This window comes from Sabethes cyaneus, chromosome 2 (genome assembly GCF_943734655.1).
Source record: "Sabethes cyaneus chromosome 2, idSabCyanKW18_F2, whole genome shotgun sequence".
In the NCBI taxonomy this organism is placed as follows: Eukaryota; Metazoa; Arthropoda; class Insecta; order Diptera; family Culicidae; genus Sabethes; species Sabethes cyaneus.
The window spans coordinates 58,918,939-58,943,652 of NC_071354.1; the positions used below are offsets into that span (position 1 = coordinate 58,918,939).

The following is a 24,714-nucleotide window of genomic DNA, read 5'->3' on the forward strand; positions in this document are numbered from 1 at the left end:
CAAAAATAAATCGAAAATGGGACTGACAACAACGTTAGGGATTTTAACTACACGTAATTTGGATGGTTTCCATGTTTTCTCATTTTGCAAACCTCGGCTCTCACTTTCTCTCACGCTCCTGATCATTCGTCACGCACGATCACCGGCAACCACACCATGGTTGAAACCGATTAGTGGTTTGTTTTCGTTCGAAAGGGTTCCACTTTCACCAATTGGACCCTGTTCGGGTATGATTTCATCGGTCAGCTAGAAGATTTTCCCAATTTTTCCAACCGTCAGTTCGTAGGTGTCTTCGAGCAAAGTACGACCGATTCCGAGTCGTGAACGGGCCAACATTTTCCGAGACTGACGATAGCTCCTCAACCACTCATCAAGTGGTTTCAGGCGTCCCACCCAGCCCCGCGTGCGCCACGATATAAAAGAAAAGAATTTCAGGAAGGAATTTGCGCCCAAATAAACTGTCGTACCGAGTGGTGCGCGTTGGTGTGCGTGTATGTGTTCGCGAGAGTGCTTTTCGAGACCGTGATCGGCGATTGAGGAATTTTCACGGCGACCGGCCCGCAAAGAGGTAGTCAATTTTCGTGCGGAAAAGTTTTTAGATTTATAGGAAAACCAAGTGCAACGTCAAGTGAGTGCTGTTGTCAAGTGAATAAAGGCTGTCAAAATGTCGGATCTGGAAGAAATTGGCGATATGAGCAGCTTTGATGCCTGGTTGGAGAAAGATTTTCTAAGCAAGATTAGCCGATTGGAGACGGAATGTGAGGATGCTCGGGAAAAAATCAAAACCCTCGATAAGGATCTGAAGAAAAAGACAATCGAGTGCGACATTTTGAGGGCCAAGGTGGGAAAGTTGGAAACTGTTCCGTCCAACAATGCAGCTTCGACGGAGAAAATCGAAAACTTGGAGAAGGAATTGAAGAGAAAAACAATGGAATTGGATATTCTAAGGTCTAAGCTATCGAATGCCGAAACTAAACCGGAAGCATCGCAAGATTTAGCCGAAAGGGTGAAACAGTTGGAAAAGGAGCTGAAAAAGCGAATCATCGAGAATGGAATCTTACGTGGAAAGCTGACTGAGGTAGACTCGGAGCCAACAACACCGGAAGCGAAGGAAAAAATCGACGATCTGGTGAGAAACCTACAGAGAACCGAAAGCGTAGTCTTGAAGGAAAAAGTTAAGGAATACGAAGGAGACCACGAACCATCCGAGCGCACTGGTGAACTCGAAAGAGAGCTGAAGAAAAAGAGCATCGAGAGCGACATCCTACGGTCAAAGCTAAAACAATTTGAAAGCTCTCCGGGAACACACCAAGAATCAAGCGACAAAATCCGTGACCTGGAAAAATTGGTTAGAAAGTATCAAATTGAAGCTGACATTTTGAGAGCCAAAGTATCGTCGATGGAAAGCGATGCTGCTAACAAGGATGATGAAGAATCTTCGGAGCGAATTGAAGAGCTAGAAAAGGGGCTCCAAAGAAGCACAACCGAAGGTAACTTGTTGCGGGCCAAAATGCGAATGTTCGAGAGCGAATCAACCGCTGCGCATGATTCCAGCAGCGAACAGATCGACGAACTGAAAAGAGGGTTGAAGAAAAGTACAACCGAAAGTCAAATTCTTCGTTCTAAGCTGTCCGAATTGGAAAATAAACAGAGCGCCAGCGGCGCTAGCACGTACAAAATCGAAACGCTGGAGCAGGAGTTGAAGAAGAAAAACATTGAAAACGATATTCTTCGATCCAAGGTGGACCAGCTGGAAAGAGTACCGCTGGCAGACAGCCCAGCCAATGCTAAAATTGAGGAACTGCAGAAAGAGATTCGCAAGTTGAAAATCGAAAATGACATTCTTCGATCGAAACTAAATCAAGCGGAGGAGGAGCCATCCGAATCGCAAGAATCAAGCGATCGGATAAGCGAACTGGAGAATGAACTAAAGAAACGCACGATTGAAAGTGACATTCTGAGGGCGAAAGTCACCCAGTTGGAGTGTGAACTGTCACCGACTAAAAACTCCAACGAGCGCATCGAGGACCTTGAAAGTGAGCTGAAGAAAAAGACGATCGAAAACAACATTCTCAAGTCGAAAGTCACTCAACTGGAAACGGAAGTTATTTCCCACCAAGCCAGCGGCAAGAAGGGAGATTCCACGGAAATCCGGAAACTCAAGGAAAAGCACGAAGAAGTTCTCACCAAAGCCAAAGAACTGCTTTTCGAGCGAACCAAAACGGTTAAAACCCAGGAGATGCAGATCAAAGCACTGCAAAATCAGATCGAAAACATCAAGGAGGTCGTCTCCGTCACCAAGGATATGCTGAACATCAGAAACATGGAGCACGACCAGCTCCAAACACGGTTCGAGAACATCGACAGCAAAATGAAGGCCGAGCGGGAGAAGCAGACGTTGCTCGAGAAAAAGCTTGTCGCATCCCAGAAGCTGTATAACGACCTGCGGGAGGAGTACACGAAACAGGTGGAATTGTTCAAGGTTAGTGTGCGCCGGGAGCTGTGATGTGTGTGTGTTTGTGCGTGCGTTTAGTAGGTACTATTTAGTTGCATGTCGGTAGGCGGTAGCTCGCAAATGTGATGCATAATTTCGCTCCAGCATCTTTCAGCTGCTTTCCGGCTCGATTTATACCGTAAATTTTCTTTTGACATCTCTTAGATGCGAATGGGCGTTTGAAACTATGTTTTAAATCGAACAGCAATTGCGCTTCATCAAGCCGTTACCGGGTATTTAGTAGTGGGCCGTTTCCGCCGCGACACTTCTCGATAGTTTTTTATGGTTTCTTCAAACCATGAATGAATAGATATATTTAGTTTTATATCTTTGCGCTAGACTACGAACGTTGAAGAAGGGAAGTACCTGCCGATCGCGGTGAGATATTACTCTTCATCGAAAATAGGACTGCCAAATCCTGCTAATAATAACTGGTTTCTATTTGCAAAGGTATTTAATTCTAAGTTCCTGCGCTCTCGTTTTAGTGTGCAAACAGAAGTTCACATTTAGATCACCTTTATTGATAAATTTCACATTATATTAGGGCTTAAGGTTTAAGGTTAAGCCTTAAGGGTCTTGTGCAATATTTTATTGCATAGCGTAAACAAAGAATTTAATGAAAATATATACAAAGTTTTTAATTTGTTATGCACGAATCTAACTATTTTGTTACATTTGCTGAAGTAAGCGAACTTAAATTGGAAGATTGAGCTAGGTATTACATAGTCACAGTTCTATTTTAAATATTACGCATTGTAAATTGCAACTTCGATTAACAGAATATTATGCTGACAACCCTAGACCCCTTTGCAGTTTAAATTATTTTTTAAGTTAATTTCGCTAAAAAATGTTATTATTGCCATCGAATGTTGTTTTGTTATACTTTATTTTACTGCATGCTACGCATATAAGTAAGCAGTTTTACGTAAAAAAGGTAAATGGCAAAACAGGAACCTGTCTTATTTAAATTAAACTTTCTCTATTTTTTGATAAGAAGAAACATGAGCTTCCACAGATATTGGTACCATTTTGAGTCAAGAATAAATTTTAAAAGGGTGTATTTATTTTCACAGGACAGGACAGCATGAAGCACCCGTTTCACGCCTGACATCAAAAAGTTGCTCACTTTTCCTAATTTTTTAACAATATTTTAACTTATCAGACTAATCTTAAGCAGTTTGGACACTTTACTTTTCGTTCTTACAAAATGTATATATAAATTATCTTTTGCCGTTAGCACAAACCAGTATTTGAAGTTATTAGACTAAGACTTTGAGAAAACACAGTTTAAAAATGAAATCCAAAAAATTTTAGAATCGGCCAAGTGCCGCCATTAGTTATTAATTTACGGGTAAAATTTTCACCACTGAAAAACTCATTCAAAGAACAAGAAATATATATTTCCTAAAAACCTTTCGTTGCAATTTTTCAGCATCATGGAAAATTTTGCATAAAACTTTTTCAAACCAATATTTTTCTTACAATGCTCTGCATTTTTCTCTGCATTTCCTACATTTTTATACAAAAATGTTTGTTCTACGACGCTTAGTTGCAGGGTTATAAACTTTTGAAATTTATTTATTTATTCATTTACTAGCTGACCCGACAAACTTCGTATTGCCACAAATTAAACTGTGTTGTACATACATCGTGAATGACCTTTGTCACAATCTCAAGTTTTGCAAGTTTCTGAGGAGTTCATGGGTGGTTTAATATACAAATTTTCCTCACAGTAGAAAACAACTCCCCCTATTGCTTAGCCTGATAAAATAAAGCGGACAGCATTAAAATATTCGCTATGATTATATAACATTTCGCCGAAAACCATTTTGCGGAACACCACTTCTCGGTTGACCATAACGCGGAATATAGAGTTTCGCGCAAAGCCATTTCGCGAAAAACCTTACGCGGGATGTACCATTTCACGGAAAACAATTTCCTGTAAAGTATCATTTCGCAGGGGTTATCCTCTCCTTACTCGCTGCCGCTTGTTCGGACCCAACTGAAAGGAAGTAATGGAGTCAGTAGACCTTGGAAAATAAATAAACCTAATTGATAGTTTTCGGTTGTCTTGTTATTCACTAATGTTTTATGGAAGAGTCTAAAATTTCTCGAGTTCGATTAGTTTTTAAGTTATCCAAAAATTTCTGTTTTATTTGTATGAGAGTCCTAATCCTCCTACCACAGGGGTGAGGGGACTAAAACCATCATAAAACAAATTCCTGCCTCCAAAACCCCCCACATGCCAAATTCGGTTCCATGTGGTTGATTAGAACTATAGTTATGAGAAAATTTGTACATATTTCATTTGTATAGGGAGAGGGGTCATAATTTTCCTCCTGGAGAAGGAAGGAGTCTCAATACACCATAGAAAAAGAACTTGCCTCCCAAAACACCCACATGCCAAGTTTGGTTCCATTTGCTTGATTAGTTCTCGAGTTATGAGGAAATTTGTATTTCATGTCTTCGCAGAAAGTTGCAAATCTTTAGAAGCTTTCCTTACAAAGTTACTGCTTATTTAAGCGTTATTTTTCCTCAACTTCATGAGCCATAACCGATAACTTTATAAGGAAAGGTCCTAGAGATTTACAATCTTCAGCGAAAACATGTGTTTTGAGTCCTTCAATAATCGCCTAGAACCATATACTCTTGTAAAATGCCACCAACATATGCTAAGTATGAAAAACTAATTTTTAAAGAATTTCTAAAGAAAATGTTCCATAACTCTGCACTCGATAAAGATAGAAATGTCATTTCCTTAGCAAAGTTATTTGCCTTTATGTTTTCTATAACTTTGCCGAAGAAACCATGTATCTACGAACACAAAAGAATGGACTGTATCGAGCCTATAGCGAAAGCGAAACACATATAACGTATGCTTGCCGTACTCTCATTTGGGTGGTTGGGGACAAGCGGAACCGATACAAGTTTATAGTACTCGACTTAAGCTTTAACCCATTATGACCCAGCGTATGATATATCATACCTCGTCTTCAAAACCTGTTTACTGCTGAATTTCAATAGTTAGCATTATTAATATATCACTACAAGAGAGATAAGACATCAATCTGATGTGTGTGTGATATAATTTGTCAGTTTTTGTCATTTCATCTGTATTTTCAACAGTGCAAAGTTGTGACAAATGGCGGAAAAAAAGTTGAAAAAATGGCGAAAAAATTTTTGTCTCCAAAACGCATGAAAAAGTCTACATTTAGTGACGAAACATTACCTGACATGTAAATTAGTATTTATATGTAAAGTCTATCACAAAATTCGGTAAGAAATCTGTAAAAAACTTTGTAATTTGTTTGTTTGAAACTGAGCCTATAAAATATTTAACCTTCGATATTTTGGCCTTGGAAGCATTCCAAATGACGATTTTGCGTTTCCCGACACATTCGAGCCATAATATAATAGATTACAGAGTTTCACTTCATTTGGTCCAAATTTAGGTATACCCGGGTCATAATGGGTTAAGATGAAGTGTTGATTTAATAAATGCACTTGCCCCATTTTACCCTATGGGCTCGTGAAGCTATGGGAATTTATAGCTTGAATATGCGATTACTTAACAAGTAAAAGTCCAAGAGACTCGCGGTCTTCTACAAAAACGTGTATTTTAAGTGCTTTGATAATTGCCTAGAACATTGTATTCTGGTAAAATGCAACTGAGAAAAGCTAAGTATGAAAAACCAATTTTTAAAGAAGTTTTAAAGAATATGCCCTGTAGTTCAGCACTCGATAAAGATAAAAAAAATTATTTCTTCAGCAAAGTTGCTTGTTTTTGCATTATTTACAACATTGCAGAAAAAACTTTGTCTATATTTCTCAACACAAAAAAGTTATTTTTTTTATTTTCATTATAGTAAACAATGACTAACTTTTGGCAGTTTTAGATTGAGGAGGATATTCATACGAACAATAGTGCTGAAGACCATAAATGATAAAATGAAAGCAAAAGAAACTAGGAAAAAACCCAGCTAGCATTTTCATACCGTCATCCGGGGCGAGATTGTGCCAGAAAAGCATATATTTTTGTTCTTTAGCACAGTATACACACAATTTAGGAACTAAGTTGATTTCAAACCTGTCAATATATACTAAATTGTTCAATTAATAACTACCGTAGAGATGGTTTAGTTACAATGAAACCTAATTTTACTGGAAGTGCATGAACTTTGGCACAATCTCACCCCTTCTAGGGGGTGACATTGTGCCAAAAACATAAAGTTAGGCTAAAAACCTAAACAGTGAACATTAGCATGTTTATAAACAATGCACATAAATATCAGTATAAAGTAGTTCACATGGGGCCGTCCATGAACTAAGTGGACTATTAGGGCCAGGAAGTCGGCCAAACACAACGCATCATACAAAAAGTATGAACGAAAATAACCCGGAGAGGTCTGAAATAACTAAAAATGAGTTCGTAGTCAATTGACAGCCTTTATATAGCCAGTAGCGTTTCCAGGATTAACAAGGGGGAGATATATGAAGGAATGTATCCTAAGGGGGCATACCTATTTGATCATTTAACAAAAGTAACCATTACTTCGTTCGGAAACCCGCGGCCGCAGAACATATAGCCTACCGCACCCCCTCCCCCCTCCTTAAAACTGGCAGTTTATACACGGTATAATATATTCGTCTTATATTAGAGTGTTTATTCAAAGTATCTGAAATTTCCAGAGAAAAAGTAAAAATTTGTTTAAATTATTTAACAGACCTATGATCCTTTTTGCTCCAAAATGGATGATGCAATCTAATCTGTGAAAATATTGTGCTCAATAGTAAAGAATGTGAGTGTGCTGATGTATACTGACGTATTTTTGTTGTGTATGTGAAATCCACAAATTGGGTTGGTTTATGCGGGACATTTTTTACAAGCGTTATTTCTGCGTATTTTTGATCGCGAACTTTGAAACCCTGTTTAGGCTAAATAATTTGCTAATATTATCTGTGTTCCATTCTAAGTTATGAATAAATATGTTATGTTCATCATCATTTTGAATTTAGGTCACCAGTTTCTATAGATATAATAAATTTTCACAAATAAACATTTTTGGTTTTTGGCACAATCTCACCCCGGATGCCGGTATGTATAAAAAAGGTAAAAATCAGCATTACGTACAGATATACATGCTAAATAAATCGCATTTCATGCGCAAAATTAGCATATCCGTACTTTTTTTATTGCTATTTAAAGTGGTTTTAACCAATTGGTCATTCACCAGATATCCGTACTACTTTGGAGGCGATATACATGATTACGAATAATTTTGGGCGTTACGACTATATAAGTATTTATATACGATAATATCCGATTAAGCGCGAGTCGCTCCATACTACTCTACGATTTTGTGCTGAAAATCGTATGAAAATCATTATATACGACAGAAAATCAACTTCATCCCACTTTATCCAGCTTTAGTTACGATTTCGGGTTTGTTAAGAGATATTTACGATAGTTTTCGTACATTGATATACGAGTTGGTGCTAGCTGGGAAGTTCTGTTTTTCGCCCTTTTGGACCACTGTGCGTTGCTGTGTGCAACCATTCCATTACCTACACACTCGCGAACGTAGAGTCTTATATTGTCTGCATAGCTTACTCGCGAATCAAGTAACTCGTCAGCTAGTGGCGCACTGGGATACAGATTTTGCATTACTTTTTCTTTCCTTGTTCATCTTCGCCCTCGATTCTACTCAAGGGCGGAGTGCGAACCCTCGCGAGTAATCGGTATCAGCAGCTCGAGCTAGAATGACGAACGAGAGCGACAGCCGTAGCTGTTACCCGATCAGATGATTCTAACAAAAATATTACAGAATTGTGGCTCAAGTTGATATTTCTATCAAACTTTGATATAAATGTGATAGAAAAACTTGCGACACACAAAATGATTTACCAAGATTCTATCTTATTCTGTTTTATTGCAATTTGGTCATACAGCAGAACAGAAACTTGATTTTTGTAACTCATTTTGATGTAAACTATATCAAATTATATCATAATTTGATATTTTTGTGATATGCCTAGAACAGATTTTGTTACAATTTTTGTTATTTTAACTACTAACGAGAACAAGTTTATAACAAAACACAAAGGATATTTTGTAATAAAATACTTGTTATTTTGAACTCATCCTGTTAAAATTTGATATTTGCATTTGATCGGGTAGCTAAATACACACTCGCAAAAACTCGTCACAGTGCATGAAAAAATAAAAGCGAAAGTCCGAAAGGGATGCTTATGCCGGCATGTTCGCTAGAATAAGTCCGCGTATGTGAGAAAATTAGACCATTGGATGAAAATTGGACCATAGCTTTGGTATTTGGTTGGAAGAATAGTGAGAAGAGAATGTATTGTATTGTGGCAAGGATATGCTACTGATAAAAAGGGAACGAATTGGTAAAATGTTTTCGACTTGGAGGAAGAATTGGTAATAAAAACAATCCTTGAGGGAAGGAATCTGGAAGACAACAGGATAGCAGTGGTTTTGCTCTTGACTTCGTTACGTTGTTTCCTAATGTACATTTTTGCCAGAGCAACTATGATGTTTTCGCGTTGTAAAGTTTGCTTCAAGGCTCAAAATGGTGTGATTTCAATTCACAAATCCAAAACACGGTATGACTTTTGAAAATATACTGATTGAAAATATATCAACTGAAGGCTGTTTCCCTGCTGCTAACTGGTCTGTAAACACTGAGTTTGGAAGATGTGAATACCCACTGATTAATACCTTTTCTCCTTCGCTGAGTTTCCGATAAAACCTTTATCATTTGTTCTACAGAACGGCAGAAGCGGAAGTTATTTCGTTGTGCTGTGCTCTAAATACCCTCATTTTTTTCTTCTAGGTAATAGAGTCACAACATTTAGTTGGGTACAATTACACATTATTTATTGAATGTTCACTATACAAAGTGTTGGTTGGAAGCTAAACGTATCTATTTCGCTATTTCAAGACTAGTCACTGAAAATTCGTGGCGGCAACAGCTTAGACAATGCATGAAAACAGAGCTTGCATTAAGGAAAAAGGAGTCGTCATTGATTTTGTGCATTCCGAAAGCAGTTTTTTGGTTTAAAAAATAAAGAATGCAGTGAATATATTTTCAAAAACTGAGCCCCTGTTTTGGGTCCAAAACTGCTTCCGAAATTCGGCTTTCTTACGAAATGTTAATGACTGCTCATTTCCCCTTAAATCTATCAATATAATAATAAGAAAAAACACAAGTTAGAGCGTCTTGGACAACGAACGCAGATTTAACGCAAGGCGAATTGTTTTCTATTATTTAAATATTTAAGTGGTTAAGTGGAATTCATAGGTAATAATATCGAATTGTACCATACACTTCGACCTAATATTGTTCAAATTCAATATCTTTATACGAAATCTATAGAAAGGTCCGCAGTACCAATATTAAGGGAAGGTATTATACCTATAGGTATACACACGCCTACGTTTCTGTCCGGAGACACAGACCCTTGATCCTTCTACATTTTGTTTTCTGTCTTATAACTGATTAAAATTTATACACATAACGAATTGTTTCTCTTAATTTCTATTGAAAACAGAGCTACCATTTTATGCATTAAAGAATTAGATGACCTTTCCGCTGTGTTAACGCTATCTGTAATTTTCCAGCAAACATAACAGATGAGTTAATTCTACGGGTAAATTCATTAACAATTGACACACCCTCCTTTTAGAGCCTGAGGCACTTTTGCTGTCAATGCTGTTATTTTTTAAAATTTAAAGCAATCCAAAAAGTTTCAAATTGTGCATGCCAAACCCGACCTCTTGCGAGCGGTTCCGGTCCGGCGGTGGTGAATTTCTTACCACTCGGTACCGATTTTCCAATTACGTGTTTCCACCCAGTAAGTGCAAATTTCGCGTTAACTTTACCAGTTCGCCATCATGCTCTAAAATAGAAGTCCAATCCAAAACAACACCGAAGATTGCTAATTCCTTTGTGCTACAAACAGCTCTAAATAAAACTCATTCGACAGGTCAAGATTTTCCCCTCGCAATTTCCACTCTATCCCAAATTAGAACCTCTGAAATACTCTCGCACCACAAGTGCAACTTGTTCCCATTGCCCTCGTTCAAACCGCAAATAGAGCGCCGGTTGTTTTTTTTTATTTTTTATTTCATTCTTTCTCGTTGTGGTAGCACTACCGAGCGTTCCCGCGTGCCTAGTTTTTCACGAAAATAGGTCATTCTCGCTCTTGCATGCCTCGGAATCATCTACGCTTTCCACAATGCATTTTCACCCAGATGCCTTTTCCATTCGCTGCGCTCACCGATTTCAGTGCCGGAATTTTTTCCTCACGTTCACTTACTCGTTTGAAAAAAAATTACCAAACCAAAACGAAATAACACTGTACTCTATCGCTTTTTTCTCTTTCTCTCGCACTTTCAGAAAGCGGCTCTGCACACTGGTTTAGAGTTTTCCAAACATAAGAAATAGGTCCCACGCGAGCTGGACCGGTAGTGGGCGAATTTGGGGGAAAATGGGAAAGCACCCACTAACTACACATATATATATATATATATCTATCTATCTACCTACTAGACTCCATCCCAACGTGCGGTGGCGCTCGTCTGAGCCCTGAATATAAAGAGTGTGTGTGTGTCTATGTGCATGCGTCCACCATGATGCACATTCATAATTTATGAAATAACCAACTGAGCAAACTAAATATAATTGGGTTTCTTCACCTCTTTTCTCTCGTCGGCGTCGTTAGTGCTTCTTTGTATCGCATTCGTAATCCTTCTGCTCACCTTTTTAATTGCTGTGGTGTTAATTAAAACAAAGCTTACAGGTAATAATACTTTGTTTAAAGATTTATTCAAATTCACTAACCGTTTTTACCAACTAACACGAACCATTCAGTAGGATTATGTTGTGTTTGTCAAATAACCTTAGGGCTGCAGAAATTGTAGTTTTCACAGCTTGTACCAACGAAAGAAAGGTACCATAGTTTCTGCAGCCAGAATCCGATCCCATTCCAAACGAAGCGTCCCCAATTTGCTGCATTAATAAAAGACTATTATTACTGTTTTGTTTGTCGTTGGCACCAGAAAAATTGTGATTGCTAATCTCTTTCTGCTATTTTTGCAAAATCCTGAATACCAAAAATCGATCACGGCTTTTCTCTGGCTAACAACAAGCGAACCATGTAACGATTGCTTTACTAATGCAACATCTCCTTTGGGGGGACCTTCGTGCGCCATTCCCAGAAACCGCCAGCCCGCAGATTGGCAACTACTATATTTGCAATTAAAATAGGCTTCCTCTGCTTCTACCTCCTCCGGCAGGACATCCAAAAGAGCTACAGCGAGAAGCTCGAACTCATCAAGAAGGAAATCGAGCAGGTCCGAAACGGACAGAAGTAATAATCACCAGCAGGAAGAGGAACGCCATCCGGACGAGATTCGACCGGGCAACAGCTTTGATTTGCGGGAAGCCCGAGACCACCAGGGTGGGCCACAGTGCTGCTGTCAGCCGTCGTGAAATTGTTTGAGATGATTAAATTTTTCTTTCGTATGATATACCAAACGTGTAAGTAAACAGACCAAGGTTTTGTTCCATCTTCTAGGATCAGCCCTAGTATGGCGTAGTAATCAGCTAATGTGTGTGTAAATCGTAACATGAGACTATTTCGGTGAAGAAATCTAGCAAATAAACACTGCGTGCTCATCCGATGAAGGTGTTTACTCAGTAGCGATACAAACGTGAAAATTAATCTAGATATTATTAGCATAGGGAGGCATACATCATGCTATGTTAGATAATGTGAGGAACAAAAATACATCACATGAGTTTAGCAGATGAATGGTGTTTGCAGGGGGTGTGCTGCAGATTTAAACTAGTTGATTGTATTCATGCATATTGATTCCCTCAAAAAAATTTATTATTCTACAATTTTAATGAAGTATCTTAATGGATCCCAATTGTGCCAACTGAACTGCTCGATTTAATCAGGGTAGACCTAACATTGAATACAACTGTATGTTAGCTAATAAAATGAAGTCAACGCATGTTTGTTTCTTTTTATTTCAACAATAAGGTAGGTATTGGTACTCCACGAATACTGATTTTCTCCGGTAAGATCTGTAACAGGTTGTCGATCATTTATTAAACATTTCGAAAAATCCAGTGCTGACAGACTTTTATCGTTATTTATTGTAACTTCTTTGGGAAATGGCGTATGTGGTCAAACCAAAATCGTAACAAGTTTTCAGTTACTCTCCGTTATTTATTGTGTTACAAGTTATCAATTACAACCGGTAGAGTTTATTTCAGATCGGAATAGAAGCAGCTAAACCATGTAAGGTTCGAAATTTAAAGCCTTGTGGCATTTAATTTATACAATAAAAGTGTTATATTCTTAGTGAGGTGGAATGGAAATTTAAAAAAATTGTTAAAAGGTAGTTTTTTTTTAAATTTCATCATATTGCGTTGCTAAACATTTATTCTTCAATTACAGATTTGATTTTAAATATGTTGATTTCAAGTCGGAAAGTATTTTAATGAGTTTTGGTTCGAAAAAATATTAGATTGGAGCTCAAATTTTATTTCGCCCCCTAGGACGAAACATTTACAATGACTGTGCACCTGTACAATGAGACGAATGAGATATTCGGAAAAATGAAATTATTATTAGTTTAACGGCGTCATTTCTATCGCTGCGCCAGAGGAGGCGCTGTAAGCAGACGATAAAACAAAGATATTTTGCACTATGCGCGTTAATGAACAGGAATGATGTCACTTGCTCTTTTTCTTGAAATTTGATATTTATTATTTCTTGTCTTGTTTTGAGTACCACAATTCATAGTAGTTCTACGATGAATCACCGGTTGATGCCCGTTATTAGCATTTTGTTTAATGTACGTATATCAAATGATGAAGTAGGGTATTGTCCTTATCGTCGGGCCACTGTTATGGTCGGGCCATCACGATTTTACAGTTTTAGTAACTCATGATATCTATGATACAACCATTGTAAAACTTCTAACTAAGATAGCTAGCTTTTCACAATATCGTGAGTTTCAATCGTGTATTCAAAACACCCGTACTGAATTCAGAGATTAAATCTTACAAAAAAGATTTTCCAGGCGTAATGAACTTTTCTTCAAGAAATGATTCATGAAAGGCAATTATCGAGATAAATTTTGAAAATGTATGAAGTGTGTTGTGCTGCATAAGAAAACTATAGAAAAATCCCCTCCAGTAAGGTATTTGGGAAGACTAAGGTTAAATACTATAGAAAACCGCTATTTGTAAAGATCGGGCCACTTGAGTAGTCATGGTTGGGCCACCATAATTTTAAGCGCAGAAGCGCAATAATCGCTAGAGAATGTCAGTCACGTAAAATGTGATGAACTAAAGCAAAATTAATATGATAAAAACCTAGATTTTTGTTCTTTTTTGCATTGTAGCTGTACACTTCGGAAAAGGCGATTGTAGAAATATTGATTTTACAAGATCACCAAAATTTCGCAAAAATGCAATTAAAAGCAGAGATTTCGTACCTATATGAGCCATTGTTTGCGGAATTCATTCTATTCATGTCTCTATATAGAATTTCAATACGTATGTCTTAGATTTTCTGCGGTGGTCCAACCTGTACAACATGGCCCGACTATGACAACAATTTTTGTCTTCACGTAAACGCCTATAACTTTTTTATTTTTCAAGCAATCAGTTCAAAGCTTTCCGGAAATATACCTTATTCTTAGACCTTTGCAACGATATATTTAGATTTCCAAAAATCCTTTTGAAACGAAAGTTATGGGCAAATTCCAAAACGGGGCCCAACCACGACGACACTCCCCTATTATAATATGTTTTGAAATTAAAAGTGAGTGCTTTCATAGAAAGTGAATGAATGGATGCACATGGTTATCTGCGTATAATTCCCAAGCAACACAGCTTGTTATAGAATAGTATAACATTACATACATCAGCACTTCTCTATTACCAGAAAAGCGCAAAAAATTGAAGTCTAATGAAACAACAATTGAAAGAAGTTTGTATCAAGTTATTTCATACCATTTTAAAACGTTATTATAGCATAAGCTACATCTTGTTCTTCCAGTAGTTTAAATTTAGTAATGGAGACATAATAAAAACTTCGTATTGACATGTTAACAAAAACAAACATTATTCATTTGATATGAGCTGTCAAATAAATTCATGTTATCACAAAACATCTCAAAACCTTAATAATAACGACACATGTTTTCAAAGTACGTTTATAGTACTCTTAAACGACTACTTTCCATGAAGATTATTTTCTAACTTGTTTTGTGTGTTACTTGGGTTTTGGAGACTTACGATGCGCTTCAATAAATCAGAGTAACCGAGCGTCTCCATAGAATGTTGAAAAATGGAAGCGCACGGTTATCTGTGTACAGATAACGACAATTTTTCATTCCAAGGAAACAAATTCGCCTGGTCATGTAAAAACTTTGAACGTTTTATTAAATGTTTATACTAGACTAAAACCGTTTAAATTAATTACGTACAACGAAGCACGATTTTAATAAACGAAAATTAATATACAAAGTGGGGTTGTGCACAAGACACGACCGCATAGGTGACGTAGGACTACGCAAGTCTCTCTGTAACGATAGAAGCATGTATCCATATATGTAATAATAAGATTCGTCATGTATACATGCTACATGCGTTGTACGTAACGTTAATCAAATAACATTCAGCCTTATTCTGCGAGTCACGTGACTCAATACGACAGTTGTCACTCGCCGTGACGAGTCACGGCGAGTCGATTTGAGTGTATTGAGAAGGTAACAAACCCCTGTCACCTAAAGTGACAAACCGTGTCACCTCATTCGCGGTGACTCCAAATTAGTCACGTCACTCGCCTCGCAAAATAAGGGTGATTATATACGTTCATTACTCAACAGATTTCGGAGTTATTTCTGTGAATTGATTGAATCTATTTTATTAAAACGTATCGAAGTCACACTAAAAAACAGAAAATAAATTTTCATAATCTGTTTCTACGTTGAACAGTGCTTTTCCGATAGTAATCGGTAGAAAATTTTGCGCATAACTTTTCTGCGGCATACAAAAGAAGACGTTTTGGAAATGGTACAAAATGTCGTACGAGATAAAATAACTTATTCCCAGTGTTTGTTGCTCGTCCGCAATGGCGAAAAATAAACTTTTCCCTCATTGGCTGTGCTATGGTATAACCTGGGCAAGAAAATATAATAAACTTTTCAATCGTTGTGTGGCCCTTAAAAGGACCGATTATCATAACTCCAGCTTCCAATAAACTTGCACTAACGCATATAACGTAGTTTTCTTTTCGGTAAATTGGAGTATCGATAATCGCAAAACAGACACAGCTTGCAGCAACGAACCAACCGGAAAGCCTCAGCAGTTATGCGATCTAAAATATCATCGACGGGGCCGTTCGTCCATGGTCATAAGTCACGATGCAATACAAGTCCAGGTGGCCAGCTGCAAGTGACGTGGGATAATTCTGGTCTTTTTGTTGTAGCGAGGAGCATTTTCTGCAAACTCAAGCACTTCCGCAGCTAATTATTCCGTCATGGCCGTCAACTCCAGCTCCAATCGGTTCTTTTCCTCAGCAGCCGATGAATACGACCGACCGGGAACTGCAGACGTGCACGACTCGAGCGTGCCTTTCGCTTGTCCTTGATGCTTCCTCCTTTGTCGCGTCCAGATATGCCAATAAGATGTAGGGGAATTGTGTATAACGTGCCCCCCTACGTTTTCCCTAAACAAGCGAAATTAAAATGCAAAACCACCCAGAAACCATAGTATTTGATGGAACTAGCCTACTATGCAAGTATGACAGTTGTCACATGCTGTAAAAACAAAATAAAAATAATTTTTTTTTGTGCAGCTTCTGATGTAACTTTTGGTGTCATTTCCATAAGCTATTTTCTTGTCAAAATCTGCAAATAACCGGTTGTTGCGATTCGATTGCGTGAAGTGAACTTCATAAAGACATCCCTACCAAAAATGACGGTTTGAAACGCTTGATTTGCTTTAGCGTTTAATATTTTTTCAAATAAGTAAAAGCAGGCCAATATGCCCCACTTGCGGTGGTGCAATTTGCCCCCCTTGCAAATGTGGCTATAAACATAGGTAAACAGATTTAAGTTGAAGTCAATTGACATTATTTAATTCAATTAGTATTGTCGAGTAACCGTTGTGGGAATAATTTATTACCAACGTCCGAATTCCAGGTAATTCAACTACGCGGTGCAAAATGCCACAGCTGCAGTATAATGTGCCCCATGCAGAAAAGAAAAAGTGCACTAGAAGGCCGAAACTAGGTTTATTTTATATAAAAATACGATATTTTGAAAACAAAGGAAATAGTTTTACTTTCTACAAAATAGAGTTGGTCTGTCACTGGAAGAAATACTCAAATTACCGCATGGGGCATATTATACCGCAGGTGGTGCATTTTCTACTATACTACTAAATCAAATAAACAATTGCAATTGATTGTCAGCTTAAATACCAACATGTACTCGTAGTTGTCACGTTAATTTGGGGAAGCATAACAGAGATATATCCATTTATTCTTGAGGGGGGGGGTCACATTATACACAATTCCCCTAGGCAGTAGCTCAGCTAGCGTTTGAATAATGCTGTTCGCTGGCTTACCTCGTGTTACCTCGTGTGTACCGACAAGAATCAGTTCCGCCTATTTTTCATGCAAATTTACCAGTGAGCCGTTCACCTTTTGCTGCCAAAGAAAAATTACGCTACGTATTACTGTAGCATTGGTGATGGATAGATTTGTGTTGCTAAAGAAAACCGAGTGAAAAGCCCTAAGTTCCAAGTTTCATAAGTTTCATCAATTACCGCAAACCGTTCTTTTAAGAACGGACAAATTCTTATATGAAGATGCAAAAAATGTCACTAAAAATGCTAATACTAATACTGCTTATATGAAGATATAAAAGATTGTTGTTCGTCGCTGATCACAATAAAGTTTTTTGGGCCAGCAATAATTATAGTAGAATTAAATAAAATTTTCCTTTAACTTTTTCTTTGATTCCTGAATTTTACCAAGACTTGTTCGAAAATAATTGGAAATTACGGCAACCAATCACAAAACAAGAATTTCTAGTTAGACCGAGCTGAAGTTATTTTCAATTTTTCAATGGCGCCCATTGAAAATCAATAGTTTTCCATATTTTCTATATTTTCCAATTAAATTTTCCAATCGATTGGCGTAAATATCTTGTAAATCTATTAAGAATTGACTGAATTATATGCCGCAGCGCGAATTAGTGAACCGAAAAATGGTGTACAAGAATAACGTATACACAATATGCAGTGAATAATATCTCGCAAAGCATAATATTATTCTTGGAAAGTCGATATGATAATTATAATAATTTGAAAAGTAGATACTGTAGTACCTACAGTAGTGTATCGCGTATCACATTTTATTACAAATTGCGTACTTTCGTAGAAAAGAGGGGTGCCCATTTCGCCCCGTGTGCTCATTATGCCCCTAATCCCCCTAATTATAGACTTCTTCTGTTAGAAAGAAATGAACAGATTAGCGAGGAGGGTTTACTGTTATGCACATAAGAAGGGCTCCATATAAAGTAGCGGCCAAAATTGCCGAATGTAAAATTTCACATTTTAGCACATACTTAAACGCGGTTTTGTAGTAAATTGTCTATATTTTGATGATTCGCGAATAAAATTTTGATAGAAAAAAATATCATGAAGAAATAAGTTGTCAAAGTTGCCCATTTCAAAAGATTGAAAAATAGGTCATTTTAAAAAAGTCAAAAAATTAAATAGTTATCGCGGATGTAAATATTATTGTTATATATCATTTTAAAACTTATTTAAAATTATCTTAGCCTACTAAAAAATGAAATCAAAACAAATTTAAACTCAATGAGGGGCGCTATAGGCTACTTATAATAAAAATGAAATTATCATAAGCCTTAATCAAAAAAACAACTCTTGTCGCCGCAGTTACTTACAGTGCGTCTGAAAGCTCGAAGTATGTTGTATCAAAACACGAATTAAAAGTTTGCTATAATTTGACGTTTTCCGAAAAAAAATAATTTTAAATTTGTCATATTTTTAGCAAGCTTTTAAAATTTTAAGTACTCTTTCAACAAGTTTGATTATCTTTGTTACTAAATTTATTTAGTAGGGGAATGTCGTCGTGGTTGGGCCGCCTTTTTGACATTCGCCCATAACTTCCGTTTCAAAAAGAATTTTTAAAATCTAAATATATCGTTGGAAAGGTCTAAGAGTAAGCTATATTGCTGGAAAATCTTGAACTGATTGCTTAAAAAATAATAAAGTTATAGACATTTACGTGAAGACAAAAAATGTCATACTCGGGCCACTTGGCATAGGTTGGGCCAACGCTCTTAATCTAAGAAATACGTATTGGAATTCTATGTAGAGACATCAATAGAATGAATTTCATGAGCAACGGCCCTTATAAGTATAAATATCCTATTTTTAATAACATCTTTGCGAAATTTTTGGTGATCTTGTAAAATCAATATTACTACAATCGCGTTTCCCGAAGTGTACTACTGCAATGAAAAATCAACAACAATCTAGATTTTTATTATACTAATTTTGCTTTATTTCATCACATTTCCCGCGACTGACGTTCTCTAGCGAAAATTGCGCTTCTGTGCTTAAAATTATGGTGGCCCAACCATGACTACACAAGTGGCCCGACCTTTACAATAAGCGCTTTTGTGGCATTTACCCCTTTACCCCCTTACGTCCTAACTGGACGGGATTTTTCAATATCCTTCGAATAGAACACAACACACTAAAAAAATTTTCAATATTTATCCCGATAATTGCATTTCATGAATCATTTCTTGAAGAAAAGTTAACTGCACCTGCAAAACTTTTTTTGTATTGATTCAATCAGTGAATTCAGTACGCGTGTTTTGAATACACGATTGAAACTCACAATACTGTGAAAAGTTAGCTGTCACAGTAAGAAGTTTTACAATCATTGATCATAGATATCATGAGTTACTAAAACTGTAAAATCGTGGTGGCCCGACCATAACAGTGGCCCGACGATAACGGCATTACCCTACATGAAGAGAGTTTCAATGAGAAAATGGGAGAATCCCCGCGAGAAAGAAAAAAAATTTTCGTCAAGCAAATATTTATAACGGAAACATTTGATCATTTTTCCCCAAATCACCCTAAATATGAGTTCTTATAAGTTTAAATCATTTTTTTTTTTGTAACAAGTATAATCTAGAATAAATTTGAAGCTAAAAAATAATGTTGGCCAAAAATCGCAATTTTTCGATTATTGTGTAATGGCTAGTGAATAAAAAGTGAAGTTTTACGCTACTACGGCTATGCTGTCAAGGGTGTGCGACGTTAGGCATACGGACCTGAAGACCCATACGGACGAACGATATGAACTTGACGGATAATAGGCATAATGGACGATAGGCATAATTTACAAAATTTCGCTTTCCTACGAATACGCATTTCTGTCAGTCATCGCTGCGTCATAATAAAATGAGAACCGGGCCCCCATTTAACACACAATTTCATTTGGTATAATGTTGGTTAGCATAACACGTCAGTTGCCATAAAAATTGCTTTTAGCATTGTTGATTATTTTTCCATGATTGGGTAATGTTTGAACCTTTCAAAACTGCCATAACTGGTATTCTAGTATTTTTGGAAGTGATACTATTCGAATCGGCTGCTCGACTCAACTGCTCAACCCGATTGCTCGACTAGACCACTCGATTCGATTGCTCGACTCAACTGACAGCTTGATTCAACAGCTCGACTAGACTGATCGACTTTACTACTCGACTCAACTGTTCGACTTAACTGCTCGACTGAACCGCTTGACCGACTGCTCGATTAGACTGCTTAGACTTAACTGTTTGATTCAACAGCACGACTTAACTGCTCGATTCAACTGTTCGACTGGACTACTCGACTGAACTGCTCGACTGAACCGCTTGACCCAACTGCTCGACTAGATTGCTCGACTCAACCGCTCGACTAGACTACTCGATTCAACTGCTTGACTAGACTACTATATTCAGCTGCTCGACTGGATTAAACAACCACTCTCTAAGGGGGGCATCCATAAAATACGTCACGCTTATAGGGGGGAGGGGGGTTGACCTAATCGTGATGATTTGTAACGCAGTGGGGAGGGGGGTATGAAGTTATGTGACGTCACATGAAACAAAATCAAATGGAAAATTTATTCGGGAAATTATATTTAGCCTTCATTTTAAGATACAACTATTGAAGGCTTCTATAAAATAAACGTACTGATGGATTTTAAAACAAATATTTAAATTTTCTGAATGAACACTTTTTTGAACATATATGTGTGAACAGGACTCATTTATTCTATGTAATATGAACTCTTCATTAAGGCTTTACAGAATATGCAGTACACCGCTGAAGAGCTGCTTGAGTACCGTCCTGTCTAAAAGATTTTTGCAAACGCAAATAGCAGTCGCACAAAGTCCTGAAGAGTTACGGGATGCTACCAGAGACCCATGGCAATGTTTTCCCTTGATATTCGTGCTGAACTCAGTCGATGAACAAAAACTCATACCGAAGTTCCACGGCTGCTTTCAAGGTTTTTCGCTATAATTTATATTGCCTCTCACTCAAAAGCTTTCTCAAGGATAGAGTTTATGCCACTTGCGGATTAAATTTCGCATCTAAGGTAGTGTTGAATGATTACACGATTGACTGAATACACAAAATGACAAAATCCGTGAGAAAAGTTCTTCCAAGGTGTGTTGCTGCAAGACTTCTGCAGGAAGTCCTGATTCTTTCAACTAGGTCAGACGAATTTGTGTGGACGGATGTAAAGGGCGTGGATATGCGCGAAACATTAATCGACGACACATCAGCGATCTTCATAATCCGACTTATAAGCTTAAAAATTTTCCTTTTTTTATTTGCTGAAATTCATTTGATAGCTTTAAACAAAATGGTTGGAATGAATATTTAATTTTTTTTGTTGTGAATGATGGGGAGGGGCGGGGGGTTGCCGTGACGTGACGTATTTTCCAAGGTGGGGTCACGAATGTGTGACGAAATGTGACGAGGGGGGGGGGAGGGGGTAGATTTGCGTGACGTACTAAATGGATTTCGCCTAACCTGTTATTCAACATTATCCTGAAAGATGCAAAACGAAAAGCAAATGTATAAAGGAACAGGACTATCATCACGATATCTTACATGCTTCTTTTCGTTTCGCTACGTTTCGTCTTTTTTTTGTTTATAAGAGACTAGACCACTGCGACCAGCATTTAGATCTATTGTGGTATGCTCCAGCCTTAATCTATGTGCACTGTTTGACATATCACCAGTAATTCGAGCGGTTGTCTGTACTCAGTATGCACAGTTATCACAATTAGGCACAGCACTTCTTATGAAGTTAATTACCTTGTTGGGACTTTCAGTGCAAATATTCAAAGGCTCCAATGTTCCTTTACCGAGGACTCTCAATCTGCGTTGGATTAACGCACCACACTCGCACAGTAGATGTGCTGATGTATCAGTGTCGTATCCGCAGCAGCGGATGGTCTTTCGGATGACATCGGGAACAGACGCAGAGCAGTGGAAGAGGACTTTAAACCTTTTAAATGGGAGACGATGAGATTGGGGCTTACTTTAAAAACAGTCATAACGAATTACACGGTTACTGCCGGGGAATGTGTGAGTCCAGCTGGTACCGAAGTTGAACTGAAATGATATGAAGTAGTGGAAGAATTAATATACCTTGGCGTAGGTACGATCGAAATCTGTGTACCCGATCCGAGATCTCTAAACTTTCTGCCAGCATGAAATGAATTAAAGAATTTTATATTTTCGTCTCGCAGGGCACAACGTGAGTTAAACTTGTCCTTAGTCGAGCACGTTTTTACATAAAAATCATTCAAATTTATACCTTAGCACAGAAAACTGAAAGATAAAAACTATTTTTTGGATGACGAGAAAAATTTTAACAGCAAATTATTTTTCTCTGCTTCCCTTCTCAGTGTTCTTTGATTTTCCAAATTGTGATTATATATAAATTAGGTTCATTAAGCGCTATTTATCCTATTTAAGTTATCCACGTAATAAACGTTAATTGGCTTTAGTTTGTGTTTCTATTTACATTAAAAGCAGCAGTAATCCCTTTTTCCAGATATATTCCTTTGGCTAAGGCGACTTACGTTCAGACCTCTAGAATTCGCAGGTCACACCGCAATCAATAAGTTACGAGCAAACGCTAATGAAGCTGTGCAACGAAATAGGAAATTACCGAGCGGCTATTATGAATTTTAATGCACTGTAAGCCCGAACTCACGTTTCTGCTATTCATTTAGCATTAATCGCAAACTGAGCGCAACACTGTTGCCGCTGGTGTATTCGCCTCTCCTTGTCACGGGGCCCGAATGCACGTATGCACCCCGCCCGTCTTCCATGTTGTGTGTGCCCTCTGCTCTCTGCACAACAGCAAGGGCTTGAAATCCCGGCCCTGCAGCAGCAGTTCTAGCCGTGTAATAAAAGCACCTAGGTTCACCGTTGGCAGTGGCAGGCACAAAACATGAGCACATCGCAGTCTGGTGCGAAATCATGCGAAGAAAAGCTGTGAGACTCGACCGGAGATACATATTTTATTCATAATGTACAAGCAAACCAGGATGCTCATATTTATAATTCAAAATTTTCCGACAAATAAAGCTGCATAGACCGGGCCGGCCTGTCAGAAAGCGGAATGAGTTATACAAACGCGCGGGATACACGGGAGAGGACAGGTTTAACATGAAGGATAGAATAGGGCGAAATGCTGCGGAGGGGTGGTATCCATTGGGTAAAGCGTTGATAGAGGAGTCATGGTTCTAGGGAATAAAAAACGATATATTTTCAATGGATAACTGTCGAATGGCAAATTATTGATTTTTTTTCGAAACAAAAATTTATTCAAATGATAATGATGGTACTTATTTTTTAAAAAAAGATATCTCATACTGTATATACCTTGAAATGAAATATTTTACAAGAAGTATACTGAGTTTTAGCGTGAAAAAGCCTTTAATCTAGATTTTACCAAAAAACATCTTTTGAAGTCAAATGGTTGTTTCCCATCCTTCCAATAGTATCTTCCATAGCAGGGAACAGAAAACCATTAAGGCGAAAAAACTTTGAAAGCTTTCATGACTTGCTGCTAGTCATGGTTGAAAATTTTCTACAATGTTATGCCGGCAAATCGAAGAAGCGAGAAAATACATGAAAAAGGCCCGTAGTTTCCGCTACCGATGGAGAACGAAGAACAGTTGATCAGGGATCAGTGTCGGAAAAGTTTACTCGAAAGAAAACTGTAGCTCTAGGTACTGCGAATATTAAACTCATCTTAACCTGGATGAAACCAAACACGTGGCCTCTTTAAGTGGGATACAACAACAGAAATAGACTGGGATTTACATTCCTGGCGGACACCAATGGTATGGTAAGTGATTATGAGTTGAAAAATATTCTACAACCGAGGAAATCGATTTGCACCAAAGTTAAGTCCTTCCATTTGAAATGCTATTACTAAAATCGTTTCACATTCTTTTCCTGGAGCTGTTCTTAATGAGCAATTTAACCCGGTCGCAGTATTTGCTCCATCGTTCTTCCCTTGTAACGGCACACACTTCTCAGCTACTGACATTAAGTGCATATAAACGTGAGCTCGTAACTGTTTCCTCGGCGAGGTGAAAAATTACTTGAAGATGCACATTTAATGAGGTGGGTGGGAGAGGGATGCTTCAGATGAACTTGCAATCTTTTGAACTTAAGTTTCTTTTTACTTTGAGTACAACTTAAAGTAATAATCAAACTACCTACCTAAAATCGAAATTTTAGTAATGGAAAAATAAAATGAATTTGGTTACTGTTACCTATGAGTTTTGTTCGAATACTCGAACTTACTCCAAGCTTACTGACTATGTAGTATAAATTTGCGCTAGTATTTTTCAGTAGCAGAAAATATTCTTAACTTCTTCACAGCGCTGCTACACCTATGCGATTCTTCCCGTGTTTTTCATTTTATTTTATTTCGGGTGGCACTTACATCATCCGTTCGGAAGAAATGTGGAAAAAGCAGTGCTGCGGTGGATTTATATATTTTTGTCGCTACATTTATTGCCCTGCATGTTTGCT

The 24,714-nt window shown here is 37.6% G+C and overlaps 1 protein-coding gene across 1 annotated transcript in view; it reads left to right on the forward strand.

The window, feature by feature from the left end:
- Positions 1-664: 664 nt before the first annotated feature.
- Positions 665-24,714, forward strand: part of LOC128735471 (uncharacterized protein MCAP_0864) — a 73,700-nt gene continuing 49,650 nt past the window's right edge. Inside the window, exons 1-2 of the mRNA XM_053829954.1 lie at positions 665-2,482; positions 11,785-11,977. Of these exons, the coding sequence (XP_053685929.1) occupies positions 665-2,482; positions 11,785-11,977 (2,011 nt within the window). The remainder of the gene's footprint in view (positions 2,483-11,784; positions 11,978-24,714) is intronic.